This window comes from Physella acuta, unplaced genomic scaffold (assembly GCF_028476545.2).
Source record: "Physella acuta isolate Inbredline_101_S28 unplaced genomic scaffold, ASM2847654v3 ptg000017l, whole genome shotgun sequence".
NCBI classification, from domain to species: Eukaryota; Metazoa; Mollusca; class Gastropoda; family Physidae; genus Physella; species Physella acuta.
Genome location: NW_026731537.1, coordinates 1,565,001 through 1,582,944, shown reverse-complemented (window position 1 = coordinate 1,582,944; position 17,944 = coordinate 1,565,001). Strand labels below are relative to the sequence as shown.

The 17,944-nt window shown below is 37.7% G+C and overlaps 1 protein-coding gene and 1 pseudogene across 1 annotated transcript in view; both read left to right on the top strand.

Moving 5' to 3' along the window:
* Positions 1-2,761: 2,761 nt before the first annotated feature.
* Positions 2,762-3,637, top strand: LOC131937648 (S-phase kinase-associated protein 1-like; annotated as a pseudogene).
* A 2,270-nt stretch (positions 3,638-5,907) lies between these two features.
* LOC131937455 (gamma-aminobutyric acid receptor subunit beta) overlaps positions 5,908-17,944 on the top strand; it is a 139,305-nt gene continuing 127,268 nt past the window's right edge. The window contains exon 1 of the mRNA XM_059294908.1: positions 5,908-6,021. Within this exon, the coding sequence (XP_059150891.1) occupies positions 5,969-6,021 (53 nt within the window). The 5' untranslated portion in view covers positions 5,908-5,968. The remainder of the gene's footprint in view (positions 6,022-17,944) is intronic.

Genomic DNA, 17,944 nt, shown 5'->3' with positions numbered 1-17,944 from the left:
CAAGTTAAATACGACAAGAAGGGAGACTATCAGGTGGAATCGATGATCATGAGGGTAAGGGGGGGGGGGGCGATGGAATAATGCGAGATACACAGGATTATGGCATTTGGAATAAAACCAAATACATAGACCTGGCTTTTTATTTGGAACCCTTTAGTCAGAAGACAGCCAGTCAGAAGACAGTCTGTCAACAGACAGTCAGAAGTCAGTTGGTCGACACCAGACAGTCAGAAGACAGTCTGTCAACAGACAGTCAGTCACCACCCGTGAGCGACCTACCAGCGCCCAACATTTAACCCGACATTTGTGTCGTTAAGGCCAAAGTGTCACGGCCAATCTCACACCCATCAAATCGGATGTTTTATTTATCTGTCGTCAACGGTGCCTGCATGTGATTGTCCCACCACCCACACCCCACCACCCCACACCCCACTGCTAGGTTACACCGTGACGTTGACTCTCGTGCTATTGTCCCAACCACCCCCCTAGTTCTACTGTCACCTTGACCTTCGTGTGAGCAGTGAAAGCTCTCATGCGCAACCCGCCCCACCCACAGGCAGATAACAAGTGCCCCACCCAGCTTCATGCATGTTTCATGGATGTGGACAACACATGTCATCAGTTGTAGCGTATGTGGTCATATGTCATCAGTTGTATGTGTTCATATGTCATCAGTTGTAGCGTATGTGTTCATATGTCAACATTTGTAGCGTATGTGGTCATATGTCAACATTTGTAGCGTATGTGGTCATATGTCAACATTTGTATCGTATGTGGTCATATGTCAACATTTGTAGCGTATGTGGTCATATGTCATCATTTGTAGCGTATGTGGTCATATGTCAACATTTGTATCGTATGTGGTCATATGTCAACATTTGTAGCGTATGTGGTCATATGTCAACATTTGTATCGTATGTGGTCATATGTCAACATTTGTAGCGTATGTGGTCATATGTCAACATTTGTAGCGTATGTGGTCATATGTCATCATTTGTAGCGTATGTGGTCATATGTCATCATTTGTAGCGTATGTGGTCATATGTCAACATTTGTAGCGTATATGGTCATATGTCAACATTTGTAGCGTATGTGGTCATATGTCAACATTTGTATCGTATGTGGTCATATGTCATCAGTTGTAGCGTATGTGGTCATATGTCATCATTTGTAGCGTATGTGGTCATATGTCAACTTTTGTAGCTTATGTGGTCGAATACCATAGTCGTTTTCATCTCATGGTGGGCCTATATTATCAGGCTCTAGAAACTAGTTTATCATACGTGTTAAATGTGGTCAGATTTCATTGTTTGAAGTAGCACCGGTGTCCGGGCATAAACCCCCTGGACAAAAACCCCTGTTTGTATGCCGTTGTATGCCGGCTGTTGTATGCCGGATGTTATATGCCGGCTGTTGTATGCCGGCTGTTGTATGCCGGCTGTTGTATATCGGCTGTTGTATATCGGCTGTTGTATATCGGCTGTTGTATGCCGGCTTCTTCATGCCGGCTGTTGTATGCCGGCTGTTGTATGCCGGCTGTTGTATGCCGGCTGTTAAATGCCGGCTTCTTCATGCCGGCTGTTGTATGCCGACCTCTGTATGCCGGCTGTTGTATGCCGGCTTCTGTTGTATGCTGGCTGTTGGATGCCTGGTGGGGACGTTGGATAACCCACATCACGTGACACCATGCCGTGATAGGCGAGTACCAGCAGACATTGCATTACTCTAATTAGCCATCTTACCTTTTTAGAAGATGATTACTCTAATTAGCCATCCTACCTTTTTTGAAGATGATTACTCTAATTAGCCATCCTACCTTTTTAGAAGATGATTACTCTAATTAGCCATCCTACCTTTTTAGCAATTTGTTTCCATCCATCTTAAAAGGAACCGGAAACAGCTGTTTCTTCTCTTGACGTCTGCCCAATTCCTGTCAGTCGTCTGCTGACGGCACGTGGACAATGAGAATTTGGGCGGTGAATACTTCTAGCCTTGCTGTTTTTCGTGCCGCGCATGCGCAGCAATTTCCATCTAAACATTCACAGGTTGAAATCAACTAATACAATCTTTCTCCTTAATCCAAATTATATATTTCTTTAATCCTTCTTTTATAATCTTTCTCCCTAATCAAACTTCAGACTTTTACAATTTTTCTAAAAAAAGCTCATAAAATGTCAGTCACCCCCCTAAACTTATATAAGCCTTTAGCCAACCATTCCCCACACCATATTTTCCTTTTTTTTTTAAGTTTTTTTTTCCTTAATGTCACATGGCTGGGTAAGGATCTGATGGATACCAAAATTATTGAATTGCTAGATCTAGTATTTACACGCGATTTCTTTCATTAAAACTTAAAAAGTTTTTTTTTTACCTGGCGTTTAACGTTACAGACGTATTTGTATTGCTTCTCCGATCAAAGTAAAGCAACCGGCCAAATAATGGTTCACGTTGTAACAAGGGAGGAAACTGGCAATAAAATAACAAACTCAACACGAATACTAACAAACATGTAGAACAATCTTAAAAATGCTGTTTAGTATAGTAGAAAATTTTAGGTATAAAATTAATATTGTTTTTTGAATAAATGTACAATTATATTTGTATAACAATTTAATATAGTCACATTATCTAAACTTAAAACCCTCAAATTTATCGCATAATTAAAACAAAGAGTCAGATAAATTTCACAATTATAATTGCTATATTTACATTGCCAAGGTTGACATTTCTGGAGACAGTACCAGCTCATTCATATTTCAAGATGCCTATGATTAAACTATAGAGTTCAGATGGAGAGGTATTTGAAGTTGATGTTGAGATTGCTAAACAATCTGTCACTATTAAAACCATGTTAGAAGATTTGGGTAAGGATGAGGATGAAGATGAATCTGTTTCACTACCTAATGTTAATGCTGCTATATTAAAGAAGGTAATTCAATGGTGTACCTTCCATCGGGATGACCCTCCACCACCTGAAGATGATGAAAACAAAGAAAAAAGAACAGATGATGTTTGCTCCTGGGATACAGAATTTCTTAAAGTTGACCAGGGCACCTTGTTTGAGTTGATTTTGGCTGCCAACTACTTAGATATCAAAGGCTAGCTTGATGTAACTTGCAAAACTGTAGCAAATATGATCAAAGGGAAGTCCCCAGAGGAAATCAGGAAAAAATTTAACATTAAAAATGATTTCACACCAGCAGAGGAAGAACAAGTAAGAAAGGAAAATGAGTGGTGTGAAGAAAAGTAGATCAGAATACTCCGGCCAGAGCATCACAGTACCCAATAATACCTTTTTTAAATTAAGTTTTATTATAATGTGATAACACTCAGACTTAATCTTGTTGTTTACCTTGTATATAAGTGAGGTGTGTGAGTTGACTTGGACCGTGAGCTTTGTAATTTATTTGTGTTTTTTTTTAAATTAGGTATGCAACAATTTTAGGAGAGAAAGGCATTATTAAACACTTAAATTATTTTGAGAAAGCTTCAAACATTAAAATTTCTGTTGAGTTTTCCATCCTTGATGAGTTTATTGCAATGTTGATTTAGATTTCTTTTACGCATTTTTTAGTTTTCACCTACTAAACCAATGACCAATATTGCTTTAGTTGAATAAAATTGAAATAAAGTTTTTGAAAAAAATAATAAAAAAATTAAAAAAAAAAAAATATATATATATATTTATTTATTTAATAACAAAAGATAAACAAGATGGCTGCTATAGTAAATGAGCATGGTTGCATCTGTTGGAAACATCGCTAGTCTTCATTTATTACTGAAAAGTTTTAATTTAATTGTTTAAAAACAGATTTGCCTAGTTTCATTACCAGTATCTTGAAGAAAACGCTAGCAAGAACGCTAGCAAGAAGTTGAGATGCCTAAATCTAAAGAATATCTCAGCTCTTCAGAGTCAGACTCAGGAAGTGGTGATTCTGAGCCTACAAACTTTTAAATAACTACGTTCAATTATTATGTTTATTATTTATTAATTTTTTGGCAGCTATTGTAAACACTTATGCATGCATTTTCAATTCATTTGAAGAGTTTGTAATTTATTGGAAGTTGCTTCCCTTGTGTACCTAAATTGTGTAAAATACATTTTACCTTTTGAACTTTACGACACACTTGAGATTCAACACTAGTAACTTTATGATGCTTTATTAGTTAGTTTATAAATTATACACATGGTAATAAAATATTAAGTGTTACCGCCCCCCCCCCCCCTCCCTCGGATATGCCTGAAAAAAATGGTAATTTATACCTGTAAATCAAGCTATCTGTGAGCAGGTATACACTTAAGGAACGGTAACCACATAAACTCGCTGCTTTTGGCTTTAAACGCGGTTGTCTCTCTTTGCAGAGCTATTTTTATCTCCGTCTATGAAAAAATAACAAATTAAAGTCATTTCTGGCTGACTTCTGACTGGGCGATGACAGAATGTCAGGATTCCGGCAGACGGCGACTAAATGACTAAGTTATGACTTCATGATGACTAAATGATTTGGTTCTGACTAGTTTTAGACTCAATGACTTGGATGTATTAGTACAAGAATTATGTAGGCCTACTTGAACATAATTAAAGTAAAACTTTTAAACATAAACACAATTAAATAAATACATGCAAACACATGCAAGTATAGGTCTATAGACATACGCATACAAATAAACAAATTTACTTTAAGAAGCATGGGTTGCTAATGAATTTTAGTAAGTTTATTCAATACATGATATAGCGAACAATTTTTAAAGAAAACGATTTGTTCCTCTTTTTATTTCTTTTATAAAAGCTTGTTGTTAGGATCGTTTTTACTCCATTTTAGTTTTTACAGTTCTATAAATTTAACAATCAAATCGTATAACTAAAAACACAGGAAACGCGAAAAGATTATTATTTCATATAGCATTTTTTTAAATTAATCAAACACCTAATAATGTCAATGTTTATAATACATTACATTGTCATCGGGTATTGACCTACATTTTAGTTTGAAAAAATTGGTTCGCATGTCATGACGAAAAGGCGAGGATTTATCTTTAAAAAATCTTTTAATCTAAAATACTCTTTTTAATTACGTAAATAATAATGCAATATTTACAAATAAATTTAAATAACTTAACAATAGATTACGCATATTTGTGGATTAATTAAATATTTATTCTAGTAACGGGTCTCTTTTTTTCTCCGTAATGAATGTACTTCTAATAGTTCTTTAATATAGGCATCTCAAATATTACATCTGTAATACAAAATCCCCATACTCCAATCTTGAAATGTTATTTCTGTAAGTGACCCATGTGCCGAATTCTTCAATATCAGCCCCCCCCCCCCCCAACAACCCCCAGTTTTTGCATGGTGCACGATCTGGGTGCCACCCGCCGGTCGTCTGGTTATCTCCCATCTCCCCGCTTCTCCCCCCTAGATTCTCCCCCTTTGGTCGCGTTACTTCCGAGTGTGCCCCGAGAGCGAAAATTTGTGGCTTTGCTTTATGTCGTAGGGGCTTCTCTTTCCCATGCCAGACTTGAGTAGCATCTTTTGATTTCTCCGTGACTAGAGGATACTGGCTGATAAGTCACGCAGTTTTTAGATAGCTGTCTCGTATGGGCAGACTTCGGGATTTTACATTGTTATGTAAGGTTATTCTCGAGATGCTAGTTAAACTATTCTTTTGTTTTATGTCAATAATGTGTATATATAGGTTTTTATAGCTAGATTGTGGGATGGTTGATTAAATAATAAAAATATCGTTTTGAAATGAGGTATTACGATTTTTAAGATTGAAAATTTAAAGTTTTGAAACAAAAATGAAGTTGTGAAGTAAGAATCGAGTGATGTTCGTGGTGTGTTCGTAAACTTTGTGGCCGGCCTGGATTTACCCAACAACCTGCAACGCAATGTTCAGCAGACGAGATAGAAGGATATTGGGTCAAGGGGTCAGTCTACAAACTGGCGCCGTGTGGAATACCATGATGCTCATCTTTGTGGCCAGTTTTCTCAGTTCATTAATGGCTGTTGCCAGGTAAGGGTTCATTAATATGTAATTAGTTATTAATTATCTTGTTGTTACCACCCACCCCGTTAACTCATCAAACAGCAGAAAGCAGCGTATGTGGGGAATTAATAGTTTAAAATCATATTTCATTCAACCATACAACATAAATATATACATTATATATATATATATATATATATATATATATATATATATATATATATATATATTATATGCTATAAGATCGATATTTTAAAAATGTTCTGAACTTGGAGATAAAGAAAATGATGTGCAAAAGAAAATAAGCTCTCAGATCTAAATAAATACACCAACTATTTTATTAAAATTGACAAACCACCTTCGTTGTTACCAATTAAGTTTCAAAGGTCAATTACTCTCAAGTAACAAAAAAACTAAAGTTTAAAAAATATCTATGAAAAGATGTTTTGATGAAATATTTTACTTTTATGTTTCTGTAGTTAAATTCCCCGACGATATACCATCTAGTCAATGTTGAAAGACTTTGGAACATCATCCACCTCAATACAATTTGTATCAGGAAACCAACAACATAAAATTATTAGAGTGCCAGCAACACATACGGCCGCTTGGTGAAAACTCTAGCACCATAACGCACCCTTACGCACCACATCGTACCATCCCGCATCATCTCGCACCACAGCACACCATACCGCACCATACGACACTTTCCCGCACCACTCCGCACCAATCTACCACAAGCCAACAGTTACATCACAGCTTTGATGAAGGGTGAAGTTCAGACACTAAAAAATCGTTGATGTGATTTTAAAATACACGTACACTAGTGATTCCCCTTGATTGGAAGACCCATACTGTAGAAGTGGGAGGGTGCGAAGGGGTGTGGGTGTGAGTAGGGGTGTGGTGTGTGGAACGAGAAGAATTGTAGGCTATTTTTTTACAACCTGCAACCGGAAACAACGGAGACTGCTGAATGAAAACGCTCCGTGCTAGCTAGCGAGGTCTCTGTACCAAAAAATTACATTTTGATTGCCAGATTTTTGGTGAATTGGAATTCAAATTGTTGGCCAGCTTGGCTAATTTCTTTTCTTGTGTCTAACTTCTTAATGGCAGGAGTCGCACACAGTTCTGCATTTAATACTTCCATCAGTTTTACGCACAAAATGTTACATTAGTTTTACGCACAATTCTGCACTCAATAATTACATGTGTCTCTACACTCGAATATTGCTATATTTTTATTTTCTTTATTTAAATAGAGTTTAGTCTATACATTTAAAACATCCACCATATTATTTTAACTTAAGTCCGTATCTTCAAGTTCTCCACAATATATTGCTGAAGATACTGATCTCTTAGGCTCGGGACATGCGGTCAGAGAAATAGATCGAGAGAGAGAGCGCGAGAGAGAGAGAGAGAGAGAGAGAGAGAGAGAGAGAGAGAGAGCGAGAGAGACAGAGAGAGAGAGACGTGCGCACATGGGCTTTTATATATTAGGATTCCACACTCAGCACATTTAGAAAAATGTCTTCCACTGTTAGAAATAAATTTAAAGTTTTTGACTAGATTTTTAAAAAATGGCGCTTTGGGTCCGTATGGACAGGATCAAAATACTAAATGTATATATGTAAATGTATATATATTAAGGGCAGTTCGTGAATTTTGAAGTATATTTATATCATTCGCACCTCTCCGGTGAGTGGGTGATGAATGAAAACAGAAATTGGGGTCATGAACTTGATGTGGTTTTAGGATTTATTAAATAGGTCTCGGCGTGTAACTACAGAAAAAATATTTTAAAAAATACAAAAACAAATGTAATAAATGTAGACTGAAACAAAGTTGGTGTAAAAAAAAAGTTGGTTTAAAATTAAATTTAACAGTCACTCATAATATATTTATACATTTATTTTTCAATGTACGTTGCAGTTTCTACTTATAAATATTTAAATAGAACATTTCGGACAAGAATAAATTAGTCTATTGGAGTTTAGCCTTGCCTTGTACGTGTACATATCTCCACTTATTGTATTAGTAGGCTTGTACTGGGACTTCATTGGAAGTAAGTTTTTCGAACTATTTAAATTTTGTGGACGTTCACACCGGGGTGGAGGGGGGGGGGGGGGGGGGGAGGCGGGAGAGACCTTCATTGGACTGAATGTTGACTCGTAAGTTGTTGAATTTAGCGTACATACATTAAGACCAATGTATGTTGGTAGCTTTTGTAATGACTGTTTTAATGCTTTACACCTAATATCAATGATTGTTTTAATGCTTTACACCTAATATCAATGACTGTTTTAATGCTTTACACCTAATATCAATGATTGTTTTAATGCTTTACACCTAATATCAATTATTGTTTTAATGCTTTACACCTAATATCAATAATTGTTTTAATGCTTTACACCTAATATCAATAATTAACGACAACAACAATCACGGATAAGTATAACAATCCTAACTGTCGTTATCCATCTAAACAAGTATCAACCTTAAATGATTATTTACAACCCGTATAAAACACTGTTCACTTATATTTACTAGTTTATAAAGGACTAGCAATAAAAAAAAACCTACTATGAACTATTTACCCTTCTCCCCATTAAAATACTACCAGTAAGAAAAAACGCTGTTAACAAATGTTTACCCTTCACTCCATTAAAATACAGGCAGTAAGAAAATACCCGAGAAGTCTATCGATTTTTCAACGGCCAGACTTTTCTTTGATAATCTCAAAATGTTTTTTTTCTTGTATCCCCAGGCCAAAAGGTTAAAAAAATCGATAGTGTTGTACTAATCGGCTGCTTAAAAATTGTTTGGAAACAAATGTGGGTGTGGGTGTAGGTGTTGGGGTAGATGTGGGGGTAGGTTTGGTGATAAACTGGCTAGTCCTTACCAACTGAAAAAAAACAATATGTCTATCCAAGGGGAGATTAATCGACATTTTAACACGAAACCTTTTTTTTATAACAAGTCAAAGGCCGTCTTTGCTGTCGATTTTAAAACAGATTTGGGTCGTAGGGTGCTGCAGTAGCTCCAAAGTTTCCGATATGAAAATAAATTGGTACGGAACACACGTCATACTGAGGTATAAAATGTTGTTGTCATACTGAGGTATTGTCCAGTCTACTCAAGTTGAATTTTCTGGACCCCCCCCCCCCCCCCCCACACACACACAATCTTCATGTGGACAAGTGTCTTGATATTATTTTACTTCATTTCTTTTGTGAAAAAAATCTTTCCATACAATGAAAACACGGACGTTTTAAAATCGCTGTAGACCGTCAGTGACAACAGCTGCTACTAACTGGCTAGTAACGTCTCGTAGACGGTCCTAGGACCTTTGACCATAGGGGCTTTGACCATATGGGGTTTGACCACAGCGGGGCTTTGACCACAGGTGGTCTATCAACTGGTGTTTGATCACAAGCGCTGCGTCCGGCTTTGATCATAGGTTTTTTGTCCACATAGGGTCTTTGATCTCAGGGGGTTTGTCCAATGCTGTCCATATATGGTAAGGATTTATTTTAAAACTTGCTAAATTATATTTTAAATTTCGACATGATGTAATAATATGTTAAATCATCATGTATAAATGCAAGTCATCTAAACTACTCTATGTCAAAACCATGGAGAATCTTGGAGAGTATAGCCCAATGCGTGATACGCAAGGTACATGAAGTTGGGCTGAAAGTGGAATATGAAACAAATAGCGATATACGTATCGTTGTTCGTTGTCTTGCCGCCCAATCTCATGTGCCAGTCCAAGATGTTACACAAGCGTTCGAATTGTTAACAGATTCTACGCCAGCAGTGGACAACATCGTCGAGGTAGTGACATACTTCGAACACACCTACATCCCAGGTCGTCGCATCGGTGGTCGTGGCGAAAAGTATAAGCTTGCTTTGTTTTCAAGTTGAAACTTGGAATCAAATGCACACGATTGGCGATGGTGTAGCACGAACAGGGGCGTAGCGAGGGGGGGGGGGGGGGGGGGGGCGGGGGTGCGGACCGCACCGGGTGACACCATTTAGGGGGGTGACACCAAGGAAAAAAAATAGCAAAATATATAGAGAAAAACTCGAGGGGGGGGGGGGTGCAAATCGAAAGTTTGAGGGGGGGTGCAAATCGAAAGTTTGAGGCGGGGGGGGTGCAAATCGAAAACTCGAGGGGGAGGGGTGCAAATCGAAAGTTTGAGGGGGGGGGTGCAAATCGAAAATTTGAAAGTTTGTCCCTGGGAAGGGTCTCTATGCCTCTGGGGGGGTGACACCATTAAGTGCCGCACCGGGTGACACCCGACCTCGTTACGCCACTGAGCACGAACAAATAACATTTGTGAAGGATGGCATTACAGTCTTCAGTCTCTCCTCCAATGTAGTCACCCAACAATGTGGCGTTTCCTTGAAGGTCTACAGATGGACTGCACACGGCAAAAGACAACTTTCTTGCAAGGTGTCGCAGTAGCAAGCTACCCAGCTGAGAAGCGATACAAGATGCTGCACGAAAAAGTACAACGTGCTGTCCAGACATATGGTCAAACAGATGTACTGACATATTTGCGTGCTATAGCACATCTGTCATTTAGTTAACCATTTTATGTATTACATCTTTGACTATATTGTTGGCACGTTTTTTATCATTTTTTATCCTTTATATATGCTATGTATTTTCAAGTACATCTACATTATTTATTTGTGAAACTTGTTATATGTCGCATTATTCAACTTTCATTTATATTTAAAATAAATCTATGACGCCTAGACTAAAATATAGTACTTGGCTTTTTTAAAAATGCATGTTAATTTATTTTAACGTACTCTCATGAAACATGTATAAAATCGTGTTAATTGTATCACACCTATGATCAAAGCCGGACACAGCGCTTGTGATCAAACACCAGTTGATAGACCACCTGTGATCAAAGACCCTCTGCTGAGAAAACACCTGTGGTCAAACCCCCTATGATCAAACCCCCTATGGTCAAAGCACCGCTATGGTCAAAGGCCCGCTGTGGTCAAACCCCCTATGGTCAAAGCCCCTATGGTCAAAGCTCCGCTGTGGTCAAACCCCCTATGGTCAAAGCCCCTATGGTCAAACCCCCTATGGTCAAAGCACCTGTGGTCAAAGGTCCGCGCACCTCGTAGACGTCTGTTAAAGAAGAAAACATCATGGCCTAGATCAGGGGTCTCCAAACTTTTCAGCCCGAGGGCCGCATTAACTATCTTTTAGTTCGGGGGTCAGAGTTTCTTCCAGGCATGTCTTCAGGGTAGCTGAAAGGCCTTTAGTTAAGTTTATAGAAACTATATTTTCCTGTCTTGTAGTGTAGTTTTGGGTTCAGAAAATTTAAATGACTAGTTATGTTTGCAGCAGAGGCCAATTTCTGTACCCATTCTTCACCAGACATTAATGGACGTGGCTTGCCTACTTTCCAGGAAGTCACCTATTTCCTTTCTTAACTTAAATACTCTGCTCATAACTTTCTCACAACTTAATCATCGTACTGCTGTGTAATATAGTAAATATTGCGATTCAGTGTTTGTATCTTTCAACATGTCTCTGTACTATCTAGGGTTAAGCCCATGCGACCTTATTAAATTCACCATCTTCATTACAGGATTCAGTACACTGCTAATGTCCATATATTTAGCAAACAAAGCTTGCTGTTTTCACCAATGTCTGCAAAACGGCGGGCAATGGTATTGCAACCAAAGCTACATTTTCAAATCGTTTTGAATTTTCTGGGCATAGTTCCTCAGTCACCTCCAACAAACATTTTTTTCCGTGGACAAAAAGATCTCCGCGGGCCGGATGAGAGGACCTCGCGGGCCGTAGTTTGGAGACCCCTGGCCTAGATGATTGTACATGACGTGCATCACGGTTGTATGTTAACCATTCTTTAATCTGGTTGGACTAAACCTTTCCTCCACATTTAACTTTTGTTTAGTCTGACTCTACACCTGGTTGAAGACTGTCCTTAACGGACCCTTTCTTAAGTTTTCTAGATCCAAACTAAGAATCTCACGCAGCCAAACTTGCCATTAGGAGCTCACCACAAACATGTCATATGATTTGGAACTTACCACAAACTTGATACTAGGAGATATTTAACGGAAACTTTCCATTAGAGTATAATACTAATTCGCCATTAGAGTTTCACGCAAACTTGCCAATCTAGTTTAAAGAAACAAACTTGCCATTACAGATAAATTCACATTTGCAAATGTAGTGTATATAAACTTGCCATTAGAGATAAATTCACATTTGCAAATGTAGTTTACATAAACTTGCCATTAGATCTCAGCACAATTTTCTCAAACATAGTTTATAAAAAAAAACTTGCTATTAGAGCTTATCGCGCATTTTACCAATTTAGTTCGGAGAAAGAAACATATCATTACAGTTTATCGCAAATTTTGTCAATATAGTTCGGAGAAAGAAACATATCATTACAGTTTATCGCATATTTTGCAAATATAGTTCGGTGAAAGAAACTTGCTATTAGAGCTAATCGCAAAATTTGTCAATATAGTTTGGAGAAAGAAACTTATCACTACAGTTTATCGCAAATTTTATAAATATAGTTCGGAGAAAGAAACTTGCCATTAGAGCTAATCGCAAATTTTGTCAATATAGTTCCGAGAAAGAAACTTGTCATTAGAGCCTACTGTAAACTTGCGAGAGTTCAGCCAAGCGAGTTGAGCGTCGTGCCGAGCGCTGAAATCTGTTGATAGATGTTGGCATGTCTCCCGTGACGTTCGCGCCAATCTAGCCGGCCATCGTTTTTTAAAGACGCGGGTTTGTGTGCCCGAAAAACATCAAGCGGGGAATCATTCACAGACCTGGAACTAGCGGCAGCAGTTTTATGATCGCGGGCTAAAAAATCGCCGTTTTAATGAAAAATGTCTGTGGATTCGTCTCGCTTGCGATTATCTAATTATGAGAATTGTTTGGGTTGTGGATATTGATTCGGTTTCTCAAGGTCACGCATGGAGAGGCGGCCTGATATGAATAGATTTGAATTTCTGAGATTTAAAATTCAACTCAAAATAAATGTAACGTTTGTTCTTTTTGTAAGGTCTGTCTTCGTTGTTTTTAAATTGATCTGGAAATCTATGACCTATGACCTATTAACTGTTTATTGTTTTTGAGGAGGAGAGAATTATGAAAGGGATGTTTATGGGCGTAGTGTTCAGAAGTCAAAAAGGATTTTTTTTTCAGTTTATAATAAATTGTGATATCTGCCATTAACCTATTATCTGCCACTAACCTATTATCTGCCACTAACCTGTATCTGCCACTAACCAGAGAGTGTGTCCGCTACACTAGACGCAGATACTTGATTTGTTTACTTTATACTCGAGTACGTAAGACGAATCAATATGCCACCCCAGGCTACCCCATTATCCGCGAAAATCTCGAAAACTAGGTCACACCCGTGGCTATTTTTAGAAAACGCATCCTTCAGATTTCGGGAGAAAAATGAGACCACCAAAAAAAAAGCATCAATTTCTCTCCTACAAACACAAAATGGCTACGGGCCACAACACATCATTTTTTTCTATCACACTGTCACTTCATTTAACTGTCACGCTGTCACTTCATATAACAGTCACGCTGTCAAATCACACAACGCCAACTACCATCACACAGCCATGTATGAAATCAATGAAAAGCAAACACACATTTATGAAAAGAAAAACGTATCATACGGCCTACCCACTGGCCGATGGTTGGTGATTCACGGCCCATGAGCCACATTGGCTCCATTAATGACTGAATAGGTTTCTTTCACTTTTCAACGTGTGCACGATGCTGTAGTAGTCACCAGTACACCATTATATGAGTGAAACATTTTTCAGCATTTGTTAGTTGTCACCAGTACACCATTATATGAGTGAAACATTTTTCAGCATTTGTTAGTTGTCACCAGTACACCATTATATGAGTGAAATATTTGTCAGCATTTGTTAGTTGTCACCAGTACATCATTATATGAGTGTGTAGCATTTGTCAGCATTAGTTTGTTTATTGACAGTGTGCGTGTTTCACAACTCATCCTACCCAGTGTTTGTATGTTTCCGTGTATGTATGTGTTTATGTATGTATGTCCGAAACTAGATGTAAACCAATGAACCCAATGAGTTCGTGATTGGCAATCATATATCACATCTCACGTGGAGGGCCATAAGCAATCATGGTTCGCTGAAATCTAACTTTAAATTCTTTAATACACGCCATTTGTGTCGAATATTATTTTCTTCCGGTTCAGTTCAATAGTTAACTTCACACGAAAACTTTACGCCTAGAATAATTTTTTGGTGCAGTTAATTTCAGCATGGGTGTTACAGTGTTAGTGATATTGTTTTTTCAATTGTTACATTTTTAAAATCTTTTTGTGTGTGTTTAGTTAGCTTCTGTATTTACATGTGTTTACATTGTCGGTTAGTGCTTGCGTTTAGATCATTGTTAATGTTAGGGATGATGTTGGTTGAGATTTAATGTTATGGGTTCAAAGATTGAGCTAAGTAAAGATTTGGGATTATCAGAGGTTCATTTCCTTCACAGCTAGCGCTAGGTTAACTTAGAGATTCTGGTGCTGATGAATAGAAAGCACATAAGTGCAAGGGAAATTTCGATGCAAGTTTTTACTTAAATATATGAGGAGCGGCATCAAGGCTGTAAACATCTACTCATATTGACCGTGAATGAAGGCTGTAAAAATGTACTGACGATGACGTAATTTTACGCTGTTAGTGTTACATGCAAGCATACACAGTGATATATTTGATATATGTAGATTTATTCTTGTAAACAGAAGGAAAACACTAAATTATTGATTTCTGTGGAAAGTATATCCTGCAACATATTCTGTAAACACACGCACGCACACACACACACACACACACACCACGCACGCACCCACGCACGCGCGCACGCACGCACGCACACACACATACACACACATACATACACACACATACTTGTCGTATATTAGGACATTCGTATGTGGCTGAAATAAATCTTTCTCTAATCAACCCAACAACTCGAACAAACCAACTTTATAGAGGCCAGTCCGACATTATCTGGGAGGATGAATCAGTTTTCTTAAAATATTACCTTTATGCAAGGCGTATTTTTCTACAATTGAACAAAATTGAACTTTTCGAACTTAGAAATCCTTTGTTTATGTCTAGAACCCATGAGAAAAGCTCCAGATGTTGAATTTAGGTCAACTGTAGACTTTCTAGCGGCGAGCGCGGATTAACCCCCCGTTTTGTCTATTGCAAAGGAAATCGTTCATGTGATTGATCTCTAGGCGATGGGGCTACTGGATTCAAAACACGCAACAAAGGCTGGTTTTTGGGGCTCAATTTTTTCTAGTCCCATCTCGCAGTTTTTATACAAGGCTGTTTTTGTGTGGTGTTGAGTAATTTGTTTTTTTTTAGGTTTTTAAAGTTGTTCTCCGTTTTTTATTTAAATTGATTTCCACGACGCAAAACAAGGAACCTGATTGAAAGAATTTACACACAAGTGCGAGATGATCGTGTGTTGTAAAATGTGAATGTAACGTTTAGTGCAACATGTAATATCCTGCAAAATGAAATGTCCTGTTTTATGTCCTGTTTAATGTCCTGTAAAATGTCCATTTAATATTATCTCTGACAAAATCTGACCAGATATAAAAACAACAACTGTGACAAATGCCTGACAAAAAAAAAACAATTATCTGAGACAAATGGTGTAACCAATCAATCGAAGCAAGTAGCGATTGATTGCTCCATAAATTATTTTTTATTTTTTGATTGCTAATAAGAGATGATACTCTTGCTTTAATATAATGAGAGGGTGGCACTGTTATCAATGTAACAAGAGAAATGGCCCTAGCCTAAATATAATAAGAGGGTTGACCATAGCCTAAATATAATAAGAGGGTTGGCCCTAGCCTAAATATAATAAGAGGGTTGGCCCTAGCCTAAATATAATTAGAGGGATGGCCATAGCCTAAATATAATTAGAGGGATGGCCATAGCCTAAATATAAAAAGAGCGCAATGGCCCTTGTATAACTACAGCGTGTTGGCCCTTGCACGTGCATCAGTATAACAACAGCGTGATGGCCAATATCTCACCATTTTTTTCTCGAATTTCCTCCAGAAATTGATCCCTTAGAGCCCTAATTGATGCTAAACAAAGGAAAGGAAGAAAAACTTTGAAATAAAATTTAATGCGTTTGAACTGGATAATGCAGTAAGGCATACGAGGGGTTAGGATGTTTTATATCATTCACCATGAGCTGGGGGTGGGTGTGTGTGTGTGTGGGGGGGGGGGGGGGGGGGTTTGAATGCAGAGGTCACTGCTAATAGGTTATTTTTTTTATCAGAACGGAAAGATTTTCTTTTTAACCCGATCTCACTGTGGAAAAAGAGGGGGGGGGGGGGGGTTCAGAATTAAAAGAGTTATTTTATTAGATCAGTCCTTGGTGTGGGGGACGGGAGAGGGGGGGGGGGGGGACACGGGTCAAAAGTTTTCCCATCTCTCATTGACATGAGTTCCTGGCCCCGCTGTGTCCAGACGTCATACGTCATAGCGTGTGACGTCCAGCTGTTAGCGAGTGGATTAAAACTGCCGGGCTAGTTCTCTCCCCTAGTCTAGACTTTTATACTTCAGTCGGATGCCCTCTCTTTACACTATGTTGAAGTTCTTACTTCCCTTTAAACTATGATATAAAAATATAAATGTAACTTCTCTTTAAACTATGTTGAAATTCTTACCTCCCTTTAAACTTAACTATGTTGTAGACATAGCCTTCCTTGAAACTGTGTATGGTTCACTAGTTTGTAATGTGTCCTATTTGACTTAACACGCATCTTAAACAATGAAAATATGAAACTTAGTCTGGTATTATTTGTTCCTAGAAGAATTTTAACAAATTTTCTGTCTCTCCCCCCCTCCCCCCCCCCCCCCCCCATCAAGATGTTAATGTAATACAAAAAATATTTCGTGCTAGAAATACCATCGTTTTCCCCCAAATATTCGTTAACTACTGTAATTTGTACGATAAGCTGTCATGTTTTCCGATAATTTTTTTGGCAAGCGTCCTCTCATCTACATTTATTGACTGCTTGAGTTTATAGAAAGTTTCATAGGCAGTTTGGCCGACTGTTTTGTAAAGTTGTGAAGCGATATACACAACTTTGAACAGGATAGTAGAGTAGATGATGGTAAAGTAGATAAAAAAATACCTCCTTGTACTCCAGTTACTTGATCATCAGGTCAAATATCTTCTGTGGTCAAATATCTTCTGTGGTCAAATATCTTCTGTGGTCAAATATCTTCTATGGTCAAATATATTCTGTGGTCAAATATCTTCTATGGTCAAATATCTTCTATGGTCAAATATCTTCTGTGGTCAAATATCTTCTATGGTCAAATATCTTCTGTGGTCAAATATCTTCTATGGTCAAATATCTTCTATGGTCAAATATCTTCCTTGGTCAAATATCTTCTATGGTAAAATATCTTCTATGGTCAAATATCTTCTGTGGTCAAATATCTTCTATGGTCAAATATCTTATGTGGTCAAATATCTTCTATGGTCAAATATCTTATGTGGTCAAATATCTTCTATGGTCAAATATCTTATGTGGTCAAATATCTTCTATGGTCAAATATCTTATGTGGTCAAATATCTTCTATGGTCAAATATCTTCTGTGGTCAAATATATTCTGTGGTCAAATATCTTCTGTGGTCAAATATCTTATGTGGTCAAATATCTTTTGTGGTCAAATATCTTTTATGGTCAAATATCTTCTGTGCACAAATATCTTCTGTGCACAAATATCTTCTGTGGTCAAATATCTTCTATGGTCAAATATCTTCTATGGTCAAATATCTTCTATGGTCAAATATCTTCTGTGGTCAAATATCTTCTATGGTCAAATATCT